Here is a 25,782-nt window from a genome sequence, read left to right on the forward strand (position 1 = left end):
ACATTCAAAAATTTTAATTGTTTATTACATGTTAGGTAAGTGAAATGTAGGACGAGTTTATTGTATGTCGTCGGGAACTTCCATCGCCAGGGCCGCCATATTGGGGGCCCCTGGTCATTATGTACCAAAGGGGCCCTTTTCCTCTAGAAAGGGGATATTGAAAAAATATAAGAAGTTACTGATTCCCTCCAGTTTCCCAGGCTACCAACCGGGCAACATGGAAAGCATTGGAACTTATTGGAAGAGGCCTATGTTCAGCAGTGGACGTCCTATGGCTGAGATGATCATGATGATGACTGATTCCCTAGATTGCTTTCTTCGCCGGAGCATTGGTGGTAACGACAAGTTTGAGTGCCTAGTGGGAAAGAGGTTCGCTGTTGTTGATGAGTGTGATAGTGGTCGTGGATGAGTGTCTTTGTGGAAATATCTACCAAGGTATCCTTACTGGCAGATATACGTGGAATATCCACTTAGAACTGTTGCAGTCATAAGTTGCAGTAAATATTTTCTCCACTACTTAAATACAATAACTCAGCTGATTATTGTTATAATCGACAATGTTAAACAAAGTATCGATAAAAATCCTCGATTAAGATTTTTTTTACCCCATCACTAGTTTATTGATTGCCAGCTGCGTCTGTTTGGCTTTTTGAGGTTATGTTGTAAAATTGCTAAAAAATCTGCAATTTCACTGAATTTATGAGACAAATTGTGTTTATTATACCAGTGAAAAGTGTTTAAGAATGTCTGAAACTGAAGAACCCCCAGCTAAAGTTGCGAAGCTCGAGGTAACTTCGTTATTTTTAATGGAGTCTACTTGCTCTTTTTAGAAATTAGCTAGGAGTTTTTAGTATTTTGTACCACATTTTAGAAGCCATTAAACGGTCAGAGGGTAGGGTTACTCCCACAATAGTCATATTTAATTGTCGTCAACTGAACATAGTTTTTTTAATTCGATACACGGCCGTTTATCCTACAACACTTGCCCTTCCGAAAAACTACACCCCCTCGATCTTTTTTCATTGTAACATACTGACGAAAGTAATGGTTGGATTTGTATGTGATGGTTATATTAAAGTTGCTTTTTCAATCTAGACAATAGACAGAGTTACTTTCGCATTAATATTAATAATAATTAATATTAATGCGAAAGTAACTCTGTCTGTCTGTCTCGCTTTCACGCCTAAACCACTGAAGCGATTTTGATGATATTTGGCATAGAGATAGTTTGAGTCCCGGGAAAGGACATAGGATACTTTTTATCCCGGTTTTTGTAACAGGGACGTGCGCGATAAAGTTTTTCTGGGACAGACAAAATTACACGCGGGCGAAGCCGCGGGCGGAATGCTAATCAATTATAATTATGACTAAACTGGTCTATTATGGGATGTCTTCACAAAATACAGTAGAACGCCGATTATCCGAATTAATTGGGACCGGGGTCGATTCGGATAATCGAAAATTTGGATAATCGGACATAGACTGGTAATAAAGAAAAAGCGCGTTTAAAACTAACCGTCACACATAGAATAAACTTTATTAAATATGTTTATAGTTCTACAATAACGCTCAGTTGAAATAATCTAGACTCCTGAGAGTTCCTACTTGTTACAACAAAACAAAATAAAAATTACTTGGTTTTAATTTTATTTATTACGCTTAGGACCGATTCGGATAATTGGCGATTCGGTTAATCGGCGTTCGGATAATCGGCGTTCTACTGTACACATTTACTTGTTATTGCAGATGTCACAAACATTCACACAGCCGGAGGAACCGGAGGAAGGTCAAGATGAGGGTCAGGAGGAGTGGCTGAGCGAGGGACTCCTCACCGACGACGATTGCATGCCGCCTGTACGTAATACTGGATAATTTTTCATATAGAGGACAGTAAAAAACCTTAGGCTTAGATGCACCACCTAACTTTGAGTAACTATAACTGGTGTTTTTTGTATGGAGTTTGACAGATTTTTGACGTTTGTCAAAGTTAAAGTAAGATATTATGGTGCAACCCAGCCTCAATGTACGTATTAATAATATTTATGACTTTTTGTAATGTATAAAAGGTGTGAAGTTCTCGGCTGACAAGCTTCTGGTCCAGGGTCCAAATAAGAAGGCCAGGGTGTAGCAAAAAGTGTATGTTATTTATAAATACATTCACATCTGAAAACTATAGAAACTAACTCAGTTATGTTTGTAAAAACCAAATAGAAAGTAATGACCATAAAAAATCTTAACATGTAAGAGGCAGCCACAAGAGATTCTAGTTTCTTGCTTCTCAGTGGAGTTATTGGCGCATATTTATGTCCTGATGCAGTGGTAGAGCTAATAGTATACTGTATAAAAGTGCTATTTGAAGTGTATAATTTTGTAAATAATAATATATTACATAGTTATTTAATTTTTAGCGTTAAGAGTCGCATCTCAAACTAATTTGAAAATTATAAATAATGGGGTGATAATATAATAATATATAATAATTGTGGGTTCAATTCCCGCCTTAGGCAGTTCGATTTTTTCAAGTTATTTATAATTTTCAAAATATATTACATATTTTGTAAATAATAAGAACCTACTTTCTTGACTGAACTCTTAAATACAGTTACAATGCACACTGGCACAATAGTGACTGAGTTTCTCACGCTGCTTCTTCTCAGTTATTGTCCTGAAGCAGTGGTAGGGTTAATACTGGGACGTGTAAAAGTGCTTTTTAAAAGCCTATTTGCAAAAATAAATGAGGTTTTTTTATGAGTTTATCTCACACTTTCAGTTACTTGATATCCAGCATCATGTTTAATTCGGTAAAATTCTTCATTTCCCCAGGCCGACCAAGACAACAGCACCATATCCCTACCAACAGACACAGAAAACGCCCCAGAGAACCAAGAGCCCGCACCTTCAGAGGAACCAACGCAAGAAGCAAAGGACATGATGGAAGATGCCAACATCGAGAAAACTTTAAACAGCATGGACAACTCTCAGAGTGCGAGTATCGATCCGTTCGATGCGTTGCTGAAGGATAACCAGAATATCAATAATGAGAAGGAGCAGTCGGATGGGAATGATACGGATGATCTGTTGGTGAGTGGTCTTATTTTGATGAGGCGACAGTAGCCCAATGGTTTGGATGTCTGGCTTTTGATTTGGTCGCTTTTTTTTATCCACAACGAGGAAGCTCTTGGCCTGTATCTCACCTGATGGTAAGTGATGATCAGGCCGAAGGTGGAACGAGCTTGACCCGGAATCCTCAACCACGGAGGAACTGGCTATCTTACCTCTAACTGCCGGAACACAACAATGCTGTTAACATTGTTGTTATGGCGACAGACTGTTTGAACCCTATTGAATGAATTGAGCAATTTTGCAATAAAAAGTATAGTCAAAATTGCTGTAGGCCTTATCAGACGTAAATAGTGTAACAAGTTAGCCTAGGATACACACACACCATGATATATTAATTTTATCGATTTTAGGCGATAAGCGTATACATTTGTCTGAAATTGACGATAAAATTATATCGTGGCGCGTATACTAAGCCAGCAGAAGAGAAAATGCCTTCTTAGGCCCAGAACAGACTGTGAAATGCAACTGCAAAACTTTCAAACTGGTCGCGTCATGTGTGGTCTCTCAACGGACGCTAATTTATGGCAGAAACTTAGATGCAACCCAAAAGTAACTAGCAGTTGCGGTTTCGTTGCAGTTGCGTTTCACCGTCTGTTCTGGGACGCGCCCCGCCAATGTTTGGTCCCGGTCGCGCGGGGTGCGGGGAGTGTGGTCCGAGCAATCCGTAAGGCATTATTGTAGTGTGCGTGTGCACTCATGGATCATTTAGAGTAGGCGCACACCGTTGATTTTTCATCGGCCGATAGTTTAGTCGGGCTGTTGATCAGTATGGGCATGTATGGGAGTGCGCACACTACGCCGATTCGATTTGGCCGATTCTTCATACAGTTTGAAATCGGGCACAACTATCGGCATAACTATATAACCAACTAAAAATCAACGGTGTGCGCCTACTCTTAGCATGTACCGATAACACTCAAACATTAGCGGAAGAATGCTGGGGCGCGTCTTCGTGGATGAAACGATCTATACACTGGACCATGGTGGGCTCAGCCTTTGTGATGGCTACTGAAATGTAACATAACTAATTTCCCTCCACAGAGAATGTTAGAAGACGACGACAAGACCAAAAAGATCAAGGTTCTAACTAAGACAAAACCCAAAGAAACCCCGAAGGATGACGCGGCGTCCAGCGATGATGATGACGAGTACATTTTCAAGGTAATTTACTATTTTATTATGGTAGTGTTTATATCGAGACGATTATTGTCTTAGGACCTGCGCGATCACCACGGCGATAGGGTGGCGCAGAATAGACAGGAGAGGAGATTTAAAAACACAAAAGCAGGACTCTGTGCTCTGTATTTAATTACCCTAAGGGCTATATTTCACCGGGACACCATGGCGGCGCAACCAGTCGCCGGCTACCAACAAAATGTATACAGCTCTATAGAGACAGAGAGTTACTCACCTGGTGTCCGTTTGGTTGCGCAAAGCTGTATACATTTTGTTGGTAGCGGCGTCTGGTTGCGCTGCCATGGTGTCCCGATGAAATATAGCCCTATAAGCCTGACATACCTTTCTAATAGCTAATCATAGCTTTTCAAAAACCCTAATATGTTCTAAAAGGCGAAAAATATTTCATAACAAAAAAAAATCGACTACGGCAGCCTCATAAAAAGAATGACAGGCTGGACGAGAAAATATTTGGCCGGAGGACAGGTCTGAACATGGCCTGGAATCATGGACATCTGACAACGCTAGTTGCTGCGCCATTGCGCCATCTTAGTTCATGAAATGAAATGAAATAGTTTATTCAGTACGTAGGCCCTTTCCAGGGCACTTATACACGTCCCAAATATAGCTTGCCCTACCACCACTTCGGGACAACATAGGGCTGGTGCTGAGAAGAAGTGGCGGAAGAAACTCAGTCGCCTTTGTCAGCCTCTTTTGGTTTTGGTGACGAATTAACGAATAACGAATTAATTTTCAGGGTGCAACAGTGAAGAAGCTGAAAATGGCTAAGAATGCAGTCATACAGAAGTATCCAGCCTCTAAAGCTATGCCCGAGACGTCTGAAGACGAGACTGACGCTGTGAGTTTATTAATTAATTAATTTACTTTACTTTTCTCTGGGTCTCAAACTATCTTTAAAATTTCCAATTTCATCTAAATCGGTTCAGTGGTATAAGCATGAAAGAGTTACTACTAAAGTTCGGTTGTCAAGCACATAGAATTTCATCTAATGACCCCAAGCTACCCATCCTTATCGCTCGCGCGTAATTATGTTGCTGTCGCGACTGTGCGACGGGCGGCCGCAATGACTGCGAGCGCGATAGTAATATAATTAAGCGCGAGCGATAAGGATGGGTAGCTTGGGGTCATTGGACGAAATTCTATGTGCTCGGCGACCGGACTTTACTTATTTATAAGTATAGGTTTTTACGAGAAATGACTATATGTCTAGCGCTTAACTCGAGTATTTGCCTGAGGTATGAGGGAGGCATGGGAGGGGTGACATTGACATATTATGACATGACAGCATACAAATCTGAAGCAAATTTTGAAGTCTCGCTGACGTTTGACGTCCCAAAAAACGCTCACTTGCCGCTCCCAAAGCTGAGGCACTGATTGAGTTAATTTTAGATCTTTAATCCTTTTAGATTTATAATATTAGTAAGATAGGATTTGTTTACAAGAAACTACTAAAGCCTGGTCCGTGAGCACCTAGAATTTTGTCCAATGACCCCAAGCTACCCATCTAAAGCGCTCGCGCGTAATTATGTTGCTGTCGCGCTCGCACACTCACTGCGGGCGCCCGTCGCACAGTCGCGACAGCAATATAATTACACGCGAGCGATAAGGATGGGTAGCTTGGGGTCATTGGACAAAATTCTACGTGCTCACGGACCAGGCTTAAGTAACTTACAAAAGCATGGCTTTCTTCCAGTCGTCAGAAGACATGCATTTAATGCAGAAGATGTTTGGTAAGAATGCAGGCAACGCGCAGACCTCGAAAGCACCTCAGAAGCAGACCCTGCCTTCGCTGAAGAAAACATTTACTCCGAAGAAAATCGTCCGGCTTGGGAACAACACTAATTTTAGACAAGGTGAGTAATTATATGAACTGACAATATTACAATCAGTGATTTTCAACCTTTTTCATGACACGACCGAGGGGTATTTTGCGACCCCCGACCGCTCGCTTTTTTTCATGCTTTTGATAATGTTACAAAGATGTTTTAGGGACCGAATACGAGGTAGTTTTTACGACCTCTCGCGACCCCCTTGTAGAGGCTTCGCGACCCACCAGGGGGTTGCGACACAGGTTGAAAAACAGATATAGATCGTTTCATCCACTCGGACGCGCCCCAGCAATGTTTGGTCTCGGTCGCGCGGGGTGCGGGGAGTGTGGTCCGAGCAATCCGTAAGGCATTATTGTAGTGTGCGTGTGCACTCATGGATCATTTGGCGTGTACCGATAACGCTCAAACATTAGCGGAAGAATGGTGGGGCGCGTCTTCGTGGATGAAACGATCTATATCAAGACATTCGCTGTATGAACTATTTGTTACAGTAGCGACATTCGATGTGGCGTACCATCTATACAGGGTGAATTACAAAACCCATAAAAAAATATCTGCTCATTTACACTCACAGCAACAAGAGATGGCTCATGAAAAAAATCGTATCTCTAAAATGGTGATACTTTCACTAAATTATTTTGTATAGTGATCATCATCTTCTTAAGTTTGGCACGCTGCCCTGTATAGTGACCATTCGACGCACCGTTTTTGCTGTTGTGACATGTCACATAGGGAATCCGTGACAGTGTGACATATTTTGTCGACTCAACAGCATTCAGCAGCACACACAATTTTTGTTGCAATCTCGCCCCTATTACAGCACAAGATACTTTATGTACATTTATTACTATTTGTTGTAGCCATGGAAAAGCGGCAGGCCGCTACCTCCACACCTCGCCCGGATTCCAAGTCGCTCCTGAAGAATCCACAGAAGTCCATAGTCAAAGTTGTGGACAGATCTGCGGTGGAGAAAGTCAAGTCTGAGGTGAGATTAGTATTTATTTATTTATTTGCACACTAAGCATACATAGACAGGTTTTATCACTAAACAAGCCGTCGCCCGCGACTTCGTACGCGTTTATCCCGTTTTACCCCCTTAGGGGTGGAGTTTCGTAAAATCCTTTCTTAGCGGATGCCTACGTCATAACATCTACCTGCATGCCAAATTTCAGCCCGATCCGTCCAGTGGTTTGGGCTGTGCGTTGATAGATCACTGTGTCAGTCAGTCAGTCACCTTTGAGTTATATACAGGGTGTTAGGTAAATGGGTATATGAACCGACACTAGCCCATGTTAACATGGTCATAATAATATAAATGGTATGGTGAAGTCAAAAATTTGATATCATCATTTTAATTTTTTTAATATTCATACAAAATAAATTTTATAAAATCCGATTTGTATGAAAATTAAAATAATTAAAATGAAGATATCAATTTTCTGACTTCACCATACCATTTATATGCCCATGTTAACATGGGCTAGTGTCGGCTCATATACCCATTTACCTAACACCCTGTATATTTAGATTAAAACTTTATTGTGCACTATTCAAAGTCAAAAGTCAATGAAAACCACATTAAAATCGGTTCAGCCGTGTGGCAATCGCGGACAAACACGTATCACACACAACACTCCTCGTTGAGGCCTGATGTTCGCGTTTACCATCTAAATATATCATCATCTTCATTTTAATTATTTTAATTTTCATACAAATCGGATTTTATAAAATTTATTTTGTATGAATATTAAAAAAATTAAAATGATGATATCAAATTTTTGACTTCACCATACCATTTATATTATTATGACCATGTTAACATGGGCTAGTGTCGGTTCATATACCCATTTACCTAACACCCTGTATATAACTCAAAGGTGACTGACTGACTGACACAGTGATCTATCAACGCACAGCCCAAACCACTGGACGGATCGGGCTGAAATTTGGCATGCAGGTAGATGTTATGACGTAGGCATCCGCTAAGAAAGGATTTTACGAAACTCCACCCCTAAGGGGGTAAAACGGGATCCACGCGAACGAAGTCGCGGGCGGCCGCTAGTCCCCTCATAGGGTTTTTTTTTGGATTTCCAAATTTTTTACAAAACTCCTGTTGTGATAAAAAATATCCTGCTTTCAGATGAGAAAACCAAAAATAGAGCATGAAGAAATAATAAACGAGGAAGAGTTTTTGGAGGAAGATGAATTCGACTTGGAAGAAGTATGTACCCATCATTTTATATTCCATAAAGAAAATTATATGGCATGCTAAGTAGGTAAATACCTCATAGATTTATTATAGGGCGATAATTTAGTCGGTTTCTAATTTGATACATAATATAGTCATTCAGTTCTTAAAATCGCTCGAAACCAAACAACAGAGTGATTCCATACTTTTGCTCGTAGGTATAGTAACGCGTGTGTGTAAAGATAGATGTTTTGCGACTGTATCGACACGGTACATATAGTCTAATATACAAATATCATACAGTATTGTAACTTCATTTATACAGACAAAACGAGAACTTTCTTTCGAAATTCAAATCTCGGTATGCGCTCGGTATGCAAAAGTCGGTGGTGTCGCGAATGTGCCGAATAGACGTCTGTGGCCAAGTGTTGAAAATGACAACACTGATTGAATTTGACTGACCGTCATTTACGGTCAAATTGGTCAAAAACTAGTCAAATTGTCATTTTCAGTCAGTTAGATTTGAAATGAAAATTATATTGTATTAAACCAGCTTTTGCCCACGACTTCGCCCGCCCGAAATTAACGTAACAGATCATTATGATTATTAAAGTTTCAAAATTATTTAAGTAGTTTTTACTAATTAAATCTACTAATCACAAAACAACACACATTTGTAACCTATTCCATTCACAAAGTATTTTGTTTGTCTAACTAAATAAAAAAATACAATCACAAAACTATACATTATAGAAATTCTAAGTAGGCAGATGTAATTAAACTGGGTACTGTAGGTGGGCAGCCCTATCGCATGTTGTCATACTGTGACGTACCGCGCGACTGTTGACATTCATTTAAAAAATATGGCCGAGTTGGAATACTGTATAGATAGTATTACCGTGGTATCGATGCTGCATCGCGTTAGTATCGCTTCAAAAAGTCGCAATGTAATAGGGCCCTAAAATGTCCGGATCTTCGCTAGTGTCATCTGAAAAAGAAAATGTAGAACTTGTTGAACAAACCCAACATATTTAGCGCCATCTATAGAATGTTTGTAAAGCGCCATCTATGATTCTTCTCACCTTTACCGAACTAACAGGAGTACCGAACTAATTCACAGAAAGAATCATAGATGGCGCTGCACATTACGTCCGTGCCGTGCTGCTTGCACGACCATTCCATTTTACACTTTTTCTCGAACCATTGTCTGTTTTAGTGTCCAAAAAAAAGATTTATTATTTCAATAAATAAACAAATAAAACTCTTTCCCAGGATTTCGCCATGGAGTCCGACTCGGAGTTAGAAAAGCGCAAGATCAAGCAACGCATCATGAAGCCCGAACAGATGGACGAAGAGATGTTATCTGACATCGAGAGCCAGTCGGAAGACGGCAGCCTTTACGATGTAAGTGGAGGTTGACATTCATTCGTTTCAGCCGAAAGACGTCCACTGCTGGACAAAGGCCTCCCCCAAGGGTTTCCACGTAGACCGATCGACCGACCGATCGGCGCAGCCGCTCGCATTCAGGCACCTCCCGCGACCTTCACCAGATCGTCGGTCCACCTAGTGGGAGGCCTGCCCACGCTACGTCTTCCGGCTCGTGGTCGCCACTCAAGAACTTTTCTGCCCCAGCGGACATCCACTTGATTTTAGCGATTCTGCGGGCTATGTCAGTCACTCTGGTTCTCCTACGGATCTCCTCATTTCTGGTTTGATCAGGCAGGGAAACTCCGAGCATAGCCCGCTCCATCGCCCTTTGTGTGACCTTGAGCCTTCTCATGAGGCCCATAGTAAGCGACCACGTCTCAGCTCCGTATACCATCACTGGCAACACACACTGGTCAAAGACTTGACTTGTCATCACGAATCGTCTCGCTAATAATTTAAATAACATACAAAATCTCTCAAAGAACACATATAGATCGTCGTTTCATCCACGAAGACGCGCCCCACCATTCTTCCGCTAATGTTTGAGTGTTATCGGTACACGCTAAATGATCCATGAGTGCACACGCACACTACAATAATGTCGCTCGGATTGCTCGGATCAAACTCGCCGCGCGTCTTCGTGGATGAAACGATCTTTATTTCAGAATGTAAAAAAAATAGTTTTCAGTCCAATATGGATTTCTATGCATATTTTCGATACGACTTACAAATTCAATCTTTCAAGAAGAGAGCGAACTTATATCTTACAAGGCCGGCAACACACTTGTAACTTCGCCGGGTCTGCGGGTGTATTGGCGGCCCTTGCACCCGGCCATTTTCAGCCATTTATACACGTCCCAAAATCAAAAAGAAGAAACTCTCTAGCCTATCATTTTTTTCATTTTGCTGTCGGTTCACGCCTAGGCTAGCCCATCATACCGTCACGGCTCTAGCTTAGTCTAGCTCGGGTTGCGCTCCTAGCCTAGCTGGCAGTGCGCTCTTAGTCTAGCGGGCAGTCCACTCCTAGCCTAGCGGGCAGTGCGCTCCTAGCCTAGCGGGCAGTCCATTCCTAGCCTAGCGGGCAGTGCGCTCCTAGCCTAGCTGATAGTGCGCTCCTAGCCTAGCTGATAGTGCGCTCCTAGCCTAGCGGGCAGTCCACTCCTAGCCTAGCGGGCAGTGCGCTCCTAGCCTAGCGGGCATTGCGCTCCTAGCCTAGCGAGAAGTGCGGTCCTAGCCTAGCGGGCAGTGCGCTCCTAGCCTAGCTGATAGTGCGCTCCTAGCCTAGCTGATAGTGCGCTCTTAGCCTAGCGGGCAGTGCGCTCCTAGCCTAGCGGGCAGTCCACTCCTAGCCTAGCGGGCAGTGCGCTCCTAGCCTTGCTGGCAGTGCGCTCCTAGGCTAGCTGTCGCTTTTAGCTCGCGTTCCTTTTTTTTGCGTCGGGAAATGCATTGCGCATACCCACTGGCTTATGGGGACAGTCAGTCAGTGGGTTATGTGGGACTCTCCCCGCCGGGAGGGCGGGGCCTATCCATTAAAACCCGACGGTGTCCTCAGGGGCCATTGAAACTAGCTCGCATTCCTAGCCTAGCTCTAGAAAGAAAGAAGTTATAAAAAGAACTTTTTCACAGCTGAAAAAAATACAATAAAATTGATTTCTGATGTAAAATACAATTATTTAGGGATTTCTGGGCAAAAATTCCATAATTCCCTGTTTGGGATATTTTTCATAGTGTTGTCATACGAAAATCCATTCAGAACGAAACATTTAATACTGTAATTATAAAAATATTATGTTAAAATATGCGTTTGGTTCCAGGAACTACCCACATCTGATTCCGACGACATGGACGAATGGTTCACCCTTGACATCCGCGCAGAGCGGGCGGGAGACTACCTGCCTTTATTAGGTGAGTGTTGTAGAAAACTTATAAGATGTACGGGCAGGAGGCAGTGGTTGTAAGGCACTGCTCCCGTGCCCGGGATATGCGGTCAGGAAGGGAACTAACTCCCTAGTGAGCCTAGAGTCCCTATTCCCTAAGACACTAAGTCCCTAGAGCCCTAGCCCTGCCTAACAATAGATACATAGACATAATAAGGGTTTGATAGGAAGGAAGCTGTGCCCAGGTCGCCCAGGGCAGCAGCGTTAGGACGCTGCCGCTGCCAGCCCGGCAGACTCACCGGACTGATCATAGCGACGGCTAAGGGTGTCTTGGCCGCAGCGGGGGGAAATGAGACACAACGACGGACGGTTGATATCTGTTTATTGTTATGATTCTATTGCTATTTATACATAAGTTATTGATTGTACACATTTATAAGTATTTGCTAGTGTGCCGTCGGTGTAAAGTGCCGACGGTGCACGTTGAGGGTTCATGGGTCGCCCGGCAGTCGATGCTGACGGTGCAGCAGGATGTACGATCGTGCTCGTACAGATTTTATTGAATTTTTTCGTGGTTGATACATTTTTTCCCAACTGTCACGCGTGGCACGGCAACGTGGTGGTATCTAAATGTGCCAGCGAGACATAAACCACTTGTCAGTCAGACTATCTTATCTCTATCTAGAATCTTTGCTTGTGTTAATTGTCGCAACTCTTGCTGCGCGACCTTATACATTAATATGATTTGGGCCTTGTTAAAACATTTATAACTAGCTGACCCGGCGAACTTCGTACCGCCTTAGCGTAGAGATTTTCTTAATATTTTTTTCCGTAAGAACCATCCTTGGACTTCCACAAACATTTAAAAAAAAGAATTATCGAAATCGGTTCAGCCGTTCACACGTGATGCCGTGACAACGCGAAACGGGTTTCATTTTTATATATATAGATAGATAGATAGATAGAAGATAATAGAAATGCCAGCCCATATGTTGTCCCGAGGTGGTGGCAGGGCAAGCTATATTTTGGACGCGTATAAGTGCCTATGTACTGAATAAACTACTACTGTTGTTTTGTTGAGACTTCTTTAGTACGACGTCTGGATAGTACCATGTAATATCATCGGTCCCTTGAGCGTCGTTATAATAATTGTGTTTTGTCGGCCGTTTGGTGTAGTGGTTCAGAACGGACTACTATGCCGAGAGGTCCCGGGTTCGATTCCCGGCCGGACAGAAATTGAAATGATGAATTTTAATTTCTGTGACGGGTCTGGGTGTGACTATGTATAATGTTTATGTATTAAAAAAAAAAGTATATAAGTAGTATATCCGTTAAGCTAGCACCCATAACACAAGCATTAAGTTGCTTACTTTGGGGCTAGCTGGCGTTGTGTGAAATTGTCCAAAGATTTATTATTTAATTGTATTCTACTGTATTTTATACAGTACATAGGCCCTTTCCAGGGCACTTATACGCGTCCCAAATATAGCTTGCCCTACCACCACTTCGGGACAACATATGGGCTGGTGCTGAGAAGGTGCATACACACTAAACTTCTATATGTAAGATTTTCATGTAATTACTTTGTATGTAATGTTGTTGGTATACCGTAATAAATAAAATAAACTCAGTGACAATTATTGTCAGCCTCTTTTTCAAGGGTTTACAGTATTTAAATCGTATTCTATTCTAGTCTTATAATCGGATTCTATTGTATTTGATTTATTTCTTTCTTTCAATCAGGTTCTAGAGCCCACGAGCTCCTCTCCGGCGAGAAGCAACGCGTCGGCTCCCGGCTCCGCTCGCTCCGCCAGAGCCTCGCGTCCCTCAGCGCCGGCGGCCGCGCGCACGCCTCGCGCCTGCGGGCCGCCTCGCGCGCGCTCGCCGAGCTTGACGACGTGCTGCGCGCGCACTGACCGAGCTGGCTTTGGTAGGAGAGCACCGCGAGCTAAGCTAGTGTCGACAGCGAGCTAGGCTAGTGTCTTACTTAAGCGAGCGCGGGCTAGTGTTTAAAGGGAGCGTTAGCTAGGCTAGTGTCTTAGGAGAGCGTGAGCCAGACTAGTGTCTACAGCGAACTAGGCTAGTGTCTTAAGGGAGCGCCAGCTAGGCTAGTGTCTTAAGGGAACGCGAGCTAATGTCTTAAAGAAGGTAGGCTAGTGTCTTACTTAAGCGAGCGCGGACTAGTGTTTAAAGGGAGCGTTAGCTAGGCTAGTGTCTTAGGACTCCTAACTTAGGAGAGCGTGAGCCAGACTAGTGTCTACAGCGAACTAGGCTAGTGCTAGCTTAACGGAGCGCGAGCTATCCTAGTGTCTTAAGGGAGCCCCAGCTAGGCTAGTGTCTCATGTGTCGGCTCCCGGCTGCGCTCGCTCCGCCAGAGCCTCGCGTCCCTCAGCGCCGGCGGCCGCGCGCACGCCTCGCGCCTGCGGGCCGCCTCGCGCGCGCTCGCCGAGCTCGACGACGTGCTGCGCGCGCACTGACTGAGCTGGCTATGGTAGGACAGCACCGCGAGCTAGGCTAATGTCTTAAGGGAGCGCCAGCTAGCCCAGTGTCTTAAGGGAGCGCGAGCTAGGCTAGTGTCTTAAGGGAGCGCCAGCTAGCCCAGTGTCTTAAGGGAGCCCCAGCTAGGCTAGTGTCTCATGTGTCGGCTCCCGGCTCCGCTCGCTCCGCCAGAGCCTCGCGCCTGCGGGCCGCCTCGCGCGCGCTCGCCGAGCTCGACGACGTGCTGCGCGCGCACTAGGAGCGCGAGCCAGGCTAGTGACTACAGCGAGTAAGGCTAGTATCTAAAGGGAGCTAGGCTTGTCTTATGGGAGCTAGGCTAGTGTTTTAAGGGAGCGCGGGCTAGTGTTTTAAGGGAGTCAGGCTAGTGTTTGAAGAGAGCGAACACTAGGCTGGTGTCTTAAGGGAGCGCCAGCTAGGCTAGTGTCTTAAGGGAGCGTGAGCTAATGTCTTAAGGAAGGTAGGCTAGTGTCTTACTTAAGCGAGCGCGGGCTAGTGTTTAAAGGGAGCGTTAGCTAGGCTAGTGTCTTAGGAGAGCGTGAGCCAGACTAGTGTCTACAGCGAACTAGGCTAGTGCTAGCTTAACGGAGCGCGAGCTAGCCTAGTGTCTTAAGGGAGCGCCACCTAGGCTAGTGTCTCATGCGTCGGCTCCCGGCTGCGCTCGCTCCGCCAGAGCCTCGCGTCTCTCAGCGCCGGCGGCCGCGCGCACGCCTCGCGCCTGCGGGCCGCCTCGCGCGCGCTCGCCGAGCTCGATGACGTGTTGCGCGCGCACTGAGACGCGAGCTAGGCTAGGAGCGCGGGCTAGGCTAGGAGAGGTAGGCTAAGGTCTGGAGGGAGCGCGGGCTAGGCTAGTGTCTTATATCAGCCGATCTCCTGCGCGACGGCTCGCGGGCGCTCGCCGAGCTCTGCGCACTAACCGGGCTAGCGCTAGGAGCGCACTGCCAGCTAGGCTAGGAGCGCGCCGCGAGCTACCCTAGTATCTTAGGAGCGCGAGCCAGGCTAGTGTCTTAAGTAAGCTTGAGCTAGGCTAGTGTCTTCAACGAGCTAGCCTAGTGTCTTAAGGGAGCGCCAGCTAAGCTAGTGTCTTATGTCAGCCGACCGCCTGCGCGCCGCCTCGCGCGCGCTCGCCGAGCTCGACGACGTGCTGCGCGCGCACTGAGCATGCAGGCTATGGTAGGAGAGCACCGCGAGCTAAGCTAGTGTCGACAGCGAGCTAGGATAGTGTCTTAAGGGAGCGCGGGCTAGTGTCTTAAGAGAGTCAGGCTAGTGTTTGAAGGGAGCGTTAATTAGGCTAGTGTCTTAAGGGAGCGCGAGCTAATGTCTTAAGGAAGGTAGGCTAGTGTCTTACTTAAGCGAGCGCGGGCTAGTGTTTAAAGGGAGCGTTAGCTAGGCCAGTGTCTTAAGGGAGCCCCAGCTAGGCTAGTGTCTCATGTGTCGGCTCCCGGCTGCGCTCGCTCCGCCAGAGCCTCGCGTCCCTCAGCGCCGGCGGCCGCGCGCACGCCTCGCGCCTGCGGGCCGCCTCGCGCGCGCTCGCCGAGCTCGACGACGTGCTGCGCGCGCACTGACTGCCTGCCGGTCAGTTGTATGGTATATAATGGTAGGAGAGGTAGGCTAGTGTTTGGAGGGAGCGCGGACTAGTGTCTTATGGGAGCGCGAGTTTGTCTAGTGTTTTAAGGGAGCGCGGGCTAGGCCAGCACTTGCCAAATGTTGGTCTCGAAGCGCTGGTAGGGTAAAAAGATTATGAGACATGTAGAGGCTCCTTAAGAGCAAAATGACGATTTGTAAGAACTATTTATTAGTCTAAACAAATAAAGAAATTTTGACTTTTTGACTTTGACTTTAGGCCTGTGTCTTCAACGAGCTAGGCTAGTGTCTAAGGGATAGCTCCCTTAGTGTCTTATGGGAGCTAGGTCTTCAGTGAGCTAGGCTAGTGTCTTAAGGGAGCGCCAGCTAATAAGGAAGCCAGGCTAGTGTTTGATAGGAGCGCGAGCCAGGCTAGTGTCTACAGCGAACCAGATTAGTGTCTACAGCGAACTAGGCTAGTGTCTTAATGGAGCGCCAGCTAGGCTAGTGTCTCACACGTCGGCTTCCGGCTCCGCTCGCTGCGCCAGAGCCTCGCGTCTCTCAGCGCCGGCGGCCGCGCGCACGCCTCGCGCCTGCGGGCCGCCTCGCGCGCGCTCGCCGAGCTCGACGACGTGCTGCGCGCGCACTGACTGTGCTGGCTTTGGTAGGAGAGCACCGCGAGCTAAGCTAGTGTCTTAAGGGAGCGCCAGCTAAGCTAGTGTCTTAAGGGAGCGCGAGCTAGTGTCTTAAGGAAGGTAGGCTAGTGTCTTAAGGGAGCCCCAGCTAGGCTAGTGTCTCATGTGTCGGTTCCCGGCTCCGCTCGCTCCGCCAGAGCCTCGCGTCTCTCAGCGCCGGCGACCGCGCGCACGCCTCGCGCCTGCGGGCCGCCTCGCGCGCGCTCGCCGAGCTCGACGACGTGCTGCGCGCGCATTGACTGGGCAGTCTGTCTTGGGAAAGCGCCGCGAGCTAGACTAGTGTCTTAAGGAAGCTAGGTTAGTGTTTGAAGGGAACGTTAGCTAGCCTAGTGTCTTAAGGGAGCGCGGCTAGTGTCTACAGTGAGCCAGACTACTGTCTACAGCGAGCTAGGCTTGTGTCTTAACGGAGCGCGAACTAGGTTAACGTCTGAAGGAAGCGCGAGCTAGGCTAGTGTCTTAAGGGAGCGCCAGCTAGGCTAATGTCTTAAAGGAGGCAGGCTAGTGTCTAATGGGAGCCAGGCTAGTGTCTTAAGAGAACTAGGCTAGTGTCTTAAGGAAGCGCCAGCTAAGCTAGTGTCTTATGTCAGCCGACCGCCTGCGCGCTGCCTCGCGCGCGCTCGCCGAGCTCGACGACGTGCTTCGCGCACACTGACTGTGCTGGCTATGGTAGGAGAGCACCGCGAGCTAGGCTAGGAGCGCGAGCTAAGCTAGTGTCTAATGGAGCTAGGCTAATGTCTTAACGGAGTGCGGGCTAGAGTAGTGTCTTAAGGAAGCTAGGCTAGTGTCTTAAGGGTGCGCGAGTTAGTGGCTTTTAAGGGAGCGCGAGCTAGTGTCTTAAGGTAGTCTGGCTAGTATTTGAGCGAACACTAGGCTAGTGTTTAAAGGGAGCGTTAGCTAGGCTAGTGTCTTAGGACTCCTAACTTAGGAGAGCGTGAGCCAGACTAGTGTCTACAGCGAACCAGACTAGTGTCTTAAAGGAGCGCCACCTAGGCTAGTGTCTCATGTGTCGGCTCCCGGCTTCGCTCGCTCCGCCAGAGCCTCGCATCTCTCAGCGCCGGCGACCGCGCGCACGCCTCGCGCCTGCGGGCCGCCTCGCGCGCGCTCGCCGAGCTCGACGACGTGCTGCGCGCGCACTGACCGAGCTGGCTATGGTAGGACAGCACCGCGAGCTAGGCTAGGAGCGCGAGCTAAGCTAGTGTTTACAGCGAGGCAGGCTAGTATCTGGAGGGATCGCGGACTGGTGTCTTAACGGAGTGCGGGCTAGGCTAGTGTCTTAAGGGAGCGCCAGCTAGTCTAGTCTCTTAACACAGCCGACCGCCTGCGCGCTGCTTCGCGCGCGCTCGCCGAGCTCGACGACGTGCTGCGCGCGCACTGACCAAGCTGGCTATGGTAGGAGCGCGCAGCGAGCTAAGCTAGTGTCGACAGCGAGCTAGGCTAGTGTCTTAAGGGAGCGCCACCTAGGCTAGTGTCTCATGTGTCGGCTCCCGGCTCCGCGCGCATTGACTGGGCAGTCTGTCTTGGGAAAGCGCCGCGAGCTAGGCTAGTGTCTTAAGGGAACTAGGCTAGTGGCTACAGCGAGGCAGGCTAGTGTCTTATGGGAACGCGAGCTATGCTAGTGTCTAAAGGGAGCGCGAGCTATGCTAGTGTCTAAAGGGAGCGCGAGCTAGACTAGGAATACACCGCAAGTTAAGCTAGGCGCGTACTGCCAGCCAGGCTAGGAGCGCACTGCCAGCTAAGCTAGGAGCGCACTGCGAGCTAGGCTAGGAGCGCACTGCCAGCTCGGCTAGGACCGCACTGCTTGCTAGGCTAGGGGCGCGTTGTAAAACTAAGCTAGGAGCGCACTGCCAGCCACGCTAGGAGCGCACTGCCAGCTCGGCTAGGAGCGCACTGCCTGCTAGGCTAGGGGCGCGCTGTAAAACTAACCTAGTGAGCTAGGCTAGAAGCGCAACCCAAGCTAGACTTGGCTGATGGACGCACTGCGAGCTAGACTAATGTCTTTTAAACTTCACTAGCCTAATGCCCGTTTTCACCAACAATCACTATTTTTTAAGTGACCCCTATGGTAACACATAACAGGAATTTTGTTTTCATAGGGGTCACTTAAAAATTAGGGATTGATGGTGAAAACGGGCATTAATTTCCTAAAAACGCTCGTCGGCTAAAAAAACACGGTGTACATGGGCCCTTATAGTCAAATGAATAAAATATTATCATAAGTACTCCACTGTCTCTTGATTTTAATATTTAAAGACTGCAAATTAAATCGTTTTTCAATTGTAAAATTGTGAAACTAATGTACAAAAATTAGCCTTTATCAATACTAATATCATAAATCACTTTAAACTAAATAATCTTCCATTGATTTTGAAATGTATTACTGTTTTAGTATAAGATTCAAATAAATTGTCAAAGTTTGCAATTTTGTAGGTGCAGCCACGGATCTATGATTTTTATAACCGGGGCAAAATTTTTTCACCTCTCTAGTGTTTGAGATAACTAAAAAAAGCAGGCGCTCCGATTTGCCTCCCTAGATCCGTGCCTGTGGGGCTACTCCGAAAAACGTTATCCGAAGTTTCGAATGTTGCCGTCCCTCTCACACAATGCGAGGTGCCAGCATGAGTGACGGTGACAGATAGACCCGAAACTACGTAAACAACGTCTCAGAGTAGCCCCCCTGTGTAGAGGTTTACAGTCAGCGTCAAATAGTCCGAGACACCTAAAGTAGCCAAAAAGTTCGCAACACGTCTTGTTACAATGAGGGTTTTCGCGATTGAAAAATCCGCCAGATGGCAATACGTAGACGCGAGGTCCAAATGCTGCATGATTGGTTATTTTTGACATGACATTGACAGATACAGGACCTCGCGTCTACGTATTGCCATCTGGCGGATTTTTTAATCGCGAAAACCCTCATTGGAATAAGGTTGTGTTGTCAATTTTTTGGCCAATTTGGGTGTCAAAACGCTGAACGGCTATAAGAATATAATTTGATGTAGTAGTAGGATAATGGTAGGACATATTGATGGTACTGAACTGGCAATTTAATGCCCGTTTTCACCATCAATCCTATTTTTTAAGTGAACCCTGTGGTAACACATAATAGGAATTTTGTTTTCATAGGGGTCACTTAAAAATTAGGGATTGATGGTGAAAACAGGCATAAGTCTCCGCATTTTGGTTGGCTTCAAATGGCAATGCCAGATTTTGTATGGAAGGTGGCGTCTTTTTTTATTCGCGCGGCCATCGACCAAACAAAAAAAAAGACGCCAATTTCCGCCAGTCTTTTGTAAGAGCAGATTTACAGATGATTATTGTACCAAATTGCGATAATGTGCGTACTTTCATGTTGATTAACAGTTTTATTACCTACTAGCTTTTGCCCGCGGCTTCACCCGCGTGAAATTTAGTCTGTCACAGATCGTCATAAATTATAGCTTGTATGTTATTCTGGGTTATAAACAATAATACTGTAAAGTTTCATCAAAATCCGTGCAGTAGTTTTTGCGTGAAAGAGTAACAAACATCCAGACATCCAAACTTTCGCATTTATAATATTAGTAAGATCTGCGTGGAGGATTTTCTAAATTGCCAGTTCCTATTAGCCAGGGGTGGCCAACTTGATTAGACATAAGATCTACTGTATACTAACGAAACCCTGGGCGATCTACCACTTACATACTTCTTGAAATCTAAATGAAACAGCATAGTTTAGTACACAATCATGTAGTATTTTTTGCCTTGCCACCATCGACTGGACTAATAGTCGCGATCGACCGGTTGGCCACCCCTGCTATAGGCACTGTAAAATTAATGGTTCTATGCATATTATTAAAAAAAACTCAGTAACGTAATACTAAGTTTTATTGTACATTTTCTTATTAAAATCTTATTGTACTCGTAGCATGTAAGTCAAATAGGTATGTATAGCCTGACCAGGAACATAAAAACCCTCGCCATGTTGCGGAAAACTAATGGTACTAATTTCTTTTAATGGCAACAGTAACTGAAAACTTCATTGACATGTCACCTTGCATGTCAGTCTATTGTTGTCAAAGTGTAAACAAACTTTATTTTAAATGTTTGCAATTGATTTTGTGAATTAAATTGCTAAAATATTTTTATAGTCGTGAAAGAAAAGTGGTTCACTATGTGTTAATGTATTTGTCGAAGAGAAATACTAAGGGTTCGGACAATATTTCCATTGAATAATGTTTCCGACAAAGGTTGTCAAATTGACTGACATGTTTATCGTATAGTACAGTCCACTATGAAAATTAGCTGTAGTCTGTTTCAACTACCTATTTTAAAGTTTTTTGTCACTTTCTAAGTTTCGAATTTTATGGAATTGGGAAATAGTCCAGTCATTTCGTCCGAAAAAAAGGCAAATAAAAGAAAATGAATTTGCGCTTCTAATTTTTTAATATGTTGTAGGGGATACCTAGAAAAGCTTAACTTGAGATTGTCGACCAAGCTTTCCTATGAGCTTTCGCCGCCATCTTGGAAAACGCTTAAAATTTGTTTTTCGGCAATAACTCGGCTATCCGATGAGATTCGAAAATTTTTGTAGGACACTTTTTATAGCTTTCTTTGTGCTCTACAATAACGCCCGAACCATTTTTAGCGTATCATGCATCGTTATCGAGATATCGATCGATAAAGTCAAAAATTTTGGACACAATTTTTGTTTTTTTCTTTTTTTTTCTTTGGGTCTTAATAAATATGAAAAATTCCGAAATAATTAAATAATTAATTAAAAAGTAAAAAGTAAAATTTAATTACTTTTAATTACTTTTTAATTACTTTTTTTTAAGTAACGGCAAAGCATTTGTATTAGTTGGTTCTTGTTTTGATCACTTGTGAGAAACTTCTCCTGGCTAACTTTTGGAGTAGTTGTCTCATCGAATGTGAACTCCGGCGATTGGTTTTTTCTCGAACGTCGTACTCTTTCCGAAGTTTTCGTTCCAGCGAGTGTCATATCAGTCGGATAACCGTCGAATATGATTGCAACCTTTCCTTCGAAGTTATGTTGTACGTATCTGACGTTAATTATTTAATTATTCCGAAATAATTTGTGTCCAAAATTTTTTACTTTATCGATCGATATCTCGATAACGATGCATGATACGCTAAAAATGGTTCGGGCGTTATTGTAGAGCACAAAGAAAGCTACAAAAAGTGTCCTACAAAAATTTTCGAGTCTCATCGGATAGCCGAGTTATTGCCGAAAAACAAATTTTACCCCTTTTTTCAACATGGCGGCGAAAGCTCCTAGGAAAGCTTGGTCGACAATCTCAAGTTAAGCTTTTCTAGGTATCCCCTACAACATATTAAAAAATTAGAAGCGCAAATTCATTTTCTTTTTTGAATGTACGTAATGACTGGACTAAAAGAAGTACCGAGTTTGAAGCGTTCATGAGCAGACATTGCAGTTGAATATTCAAGTTCTGAATATGATTATTGATGAATAATAAAATAAATCCTACTAGCTCGATTGATGGTTTCATTTAATTTATTTAAACCAGGTTACCTTTAATAATATTTTTCGTTAATTTATGAAAATATCAAATTAGCCCGTAATCCTGAATCCTGATACATAAAGGACATTGTCAGAAACCGCCTAAAAACCGCCCAAAAACATTAACCCATCATAATTATTTTCTATTTTTTTTAATACATTAAGCACCCTTTCATTCTAATGGACACTTAAGCATTGAAAAATTAAATAAATAAGTCTTTTAACGTTTATTCTATAATACTATTACAACTTCCGGACGTTTTGGTGCGTGGCATGGTCTAAAACCTATCAAGTTCCATAATTTTTGCCGATAAAATCTGTACGAGGCATTACCGTACTTTATTGCTGGGAGTCCATGTATAGTGATGTTCCTGCGGCCATCATAGACAATAAAATATCGATTTTGAAAATAAAATAAATCGATTAAACTGCTTTGAAGACTAGATTTGCGTTAAAAGCTAAAAAGATATTGACACTATTACAAGAAGCTATCTAAAGTGTCCAACTGGTCGAAGGTCGTAAATAAAATAAAAAAAAAAAGGACCATAAACTGATATTCATGGTATCATAACTGTAAAAGTGTCAGAATCCGATGTTGAATCCAATGCCAGTTGAAGTGAGAGAAACATATATCAACCTAGTATAGTTGCCAGTCTCTCATAATCTATGCCAATGAGGGTTTTCGCGATTGAAAAATCCGCCAGATGGCAATACGTAGACGTGAGGTCCAAATGCTGCATGATTGGTTATTTTTGACATGACATTGACAGATATGTCAAAATCCACCAATCATGCAGCATTTGGACCTCGCGTCTACGTATTGCCATCTCGCGGATTTTTCAATCGCGAAAACCCTCATTCATAGCACATGTTTAATAATAGACCAAATGAACTTTTATACATTGTGAAAGAGAATATAAAGATTTTATTATTTTATTAAAATCTTGCCACGAGGTAGTTTTTCAGTAGAAACCAGGATTGGATAATCGCTACAGGCAAGTATCAGAACATTTTATAAATATTTTTAATCGATTATATCCTTGTGAATCGTTTTAATAAATTGTCATTTTACTTTTTCAATTAAAACTTTTTCAATCCCTAGTCTTGTCAAACTGTCATAATGTCAACAATTTATAAATGTCACGTCAGTTGACTCAATTTCAGTCTTCTGTGCGTTTATTGTATTTTTATTTCGATGAAATAGTGCTAAATGGTTAGTACTAAAAGTGAAAGCCTTTTTTCAGAAAGAAAACCAATGTGGTGCCCTTATTATTCATACTGTTTGAAAGTTACAAGTCAGTGATACAGAGTTGCCGCCATTATAACTCCGTGGTGATACCATACCAAAGAAGAAGTTTTCCTAAACACTTGTGTTATTTTTATATGTGATCAAATAAAAAGGATTAATTCTACTGCTCAAATGGAATAACTTATCCCAAGAGACCGAATATAAAAAAAAACCTCTCCATAGAAATTATCACCATCACGAGGATGTGAATTTTTTTGAGAATTTGATATTGGTCCTGTAAGAAAAGTAGTTGTATTTCAGTAGTAGAATCAACCCTTCTTGTTTCATCAGCAAGAGTAACTATAAAAACGCCCTGTAGGTAGGTATTATTACGCTGAAGAGTTTGTTTAGTGTCAAAGACTGTCACACAGTGTAACTTAAATTGGCATATTTTGATAATGAACATAAAAACTTAAATAAATATTTATGTTAATATTTTTTCTATTTATTTATTTTCCCAAAGCTTCACAGTGACAGCTGAAACAGCAATACTGTTGTAAAACTAAACTTAGAACAAACTGTTACAAATATTTTACAAATTAAAATAAAACCGCATGTTGCTTTACTTTCTCGTATAGGTAATAAATGTAATTAATGGCTAGATTATTAATGTTACTTTGTTACCCTCAATAGTGAGGAGATCTTATAAAATGGTAACCCTGATTTTCATTGTCATTCAAGTGCTCTTTCTTCGCATAGGCTTCTGTGATTTGGCCAAGGGCCACACACATTGCGATAACATTATGCGACATTGATTTGACAGCAGCGGAGTGAAGTCTTGCGACTATGCAAAATGATACCCTGTAATCGTAGCGCATATAGACATAGACGGGGCGGGGCATATAGCTCGTAGAGCTGATGGCCGCTGGGGCAGGAAAGTTCTTGAGTGGCGACCACGAGCCGAAAGACGTAGCGTGGGCAGGCCTCCCACTAGGTGGACCGACGATCTGGTGAAGGTCGCGGGAGGTGCCTGTATGCGAGCGGTGCAGGATCGGTCTTCGTGGAAATCCTTGGGGGAGGCCTTTGTCCAGCAGTGGACGTCTTTTCGGCTGAAACGAACGAACGAACGATACGTATTACCACTATTTACCAGACATTACTATTTATTGTATACTCGCCGGATTACACGTAGGAGCACGCGCGTTACAGCTTCGGCCTTGCATTATTATAAGATCTTGTTCCGCCCTTTTTCGAACTTCCTCCGTGAGGATATCCCCGCCGAATTGTATGATGAACCTATCAAAAGTCATATTCTGCAATGTCAACCCACCACAAGGTGGACCGACGACCTGATAAAGGTAGCGGGAAGGCGCTGGATGCAGGCCGGTACCAACCGTGCGATGTGGAAGTCATTGGGGGAGGCCTATGTTCAGTAGTGGACGTCCTGTGGCTGAAATGATGATGATGATGATGAAATGAATGAAAATGACATCTTCGAACGTGTATAATACCGTGCCAAAGTAGTCATATAATTTTGGCACCTTAATAACTATTGCCGTTTTTGTTGTAAAAATCATGCAGCGCTACTTGCGGATATTATTGGAAAGAAAACTATGTAGGCTCTAGATCTGAAGCCGCTTTAACGAACACGAAGTGCTCATACAATGCGGCGTATTTTCTTCCAGTCTTTAGTCAGGACTTTAGTCGAATTAAAACCCCGGTTTAACGTGATATAGCCGCACTAGAATACGGTGCTTTTTTGCATAATCGCAAGACTTCGTTCCGGTGTCGACCGAATGTTATCATGATGTATGTGGCCCAGGGGTTACTGTAGCCGCTAAGGTTTGAAACTTCTTGCTTAAAATATTGTAGTCTTTGGCATAGACTACGACGGTAGTCATGGAGATAGGAGTTTGTTATCTCGTGTCAGATGTAAATGGTGAAAAGAAAACTCATGATTCGTGTTATTTTTATGCAATATGTAGGTATTTTATAAAAGTGGAACCCCGAGTGATCTCCAAAACCCATTCTATTATTATATACGATTCGGCTTCGATATCTATAATACAATAGGAGTTTATTTCATGTGTCAGATGACAAGGGTGGAAACAACCTACGATTCATGTTGTTTATTTACGTGCAATATGTGGGCATATTATAAAAGTGGAATGCCGAGTTGTATTTCTAAAACTTGTTCTATTATTTTATACTATTTGGCTGCGACTCGGCGTGACGACAATACAAAACATTTTTCGCGAATCGGTGTTCATACATTCACACAATACATTAGACGCCATGTTGTCATAAACGACATATTATAAAATCGCTGTGATTTAATATTCTTAATCATTAATTTTATGGCAAGTGTCCATCAGGAATCATTGTTCTTACACACAGAATCGTATTATTTCGCTTTCGGGTAGTAATATGTCAAAATTGTTGGTTCTTAGGCGAACAATGTATGGAGAACGAACATTGTCCTTTAGCCTATTAATTTAACACATGTACGACTGTACTCAGTGTTGCACTATCAAATGCAATTGAAGCGCCTCTATGCCAGGGTTTTTATGTTCCTGGTCAGGCTATAAATATATTTTTCCTATGAAATAAATTTTATTTTAAGTCCTTTCTGTGTTTTATTTG

The 25,782-nt window shown here is 43.9% G+C and overlaps 1 protein-coding gene across 2 annotated transcripts; it reads left to right on the forward strand.

Moving 5' to 3' along the window:
- The first annotated feature begins 627 nt into the window (after nt 1-627).
- LOC135086128 (uncharacterized) lies at nt 628-14,927 on the forward strand. 2 transcript variants are annotated; one of them, XR_010260303.1, is made up of 12 exons: nt 628-788; nt 1,747-1,854; nt 2,824-3,081; nt 4,165-4,284; nt 5,057-5,158; nt 6,014-6,173; nt 7,010-7,134; nt 8,290-8,370; nt 9,610-9,741; nt 11,580-11,670; nt 13,386-13,913; nt 14,739-14,927. XR_010260303.1 is itself a non-coding variant. In XM_063980931.1 (11 exons), the coding sequence occupies exons 1-11, from the start codon at nt 744-746 to the stop codon at nt 13,556-13,558; spliced, it is 1,395 nt and encodes a 464-aa protein (XP_063837001.1). In that variant the 5' UTR covers nt 628-743; the 3' UTR covers nt 13,559-14,093. The 2 variants fall into 2 exon arrangements, 1 of the variants encoding a protein (XP_063837001.1); XM_063980931.1 differs by lacking the exon at nt 14,739-14,927 and having other exon boundaries at nt 13,386-14,093.
- The last annotated feature ends 10,855 nt before the right edge of the window (nt 14,928-25,782 follow it).

This window comes from Ostrinia nubilalis, chromosome 30 (assembly GCF_963855985.1).
Source record: "Ostrinia nubilalis chromosome 30, ilOstNubi1.1, whole genome shotgun sequence".
Taxonomy (NCBI): domain Eukaryota; kingdom Metazoa; phylum Arthropoda; class Insecta; order Lepidoptera; family Crambidae; genus Ostrinia; species Ostrinia nubilalis.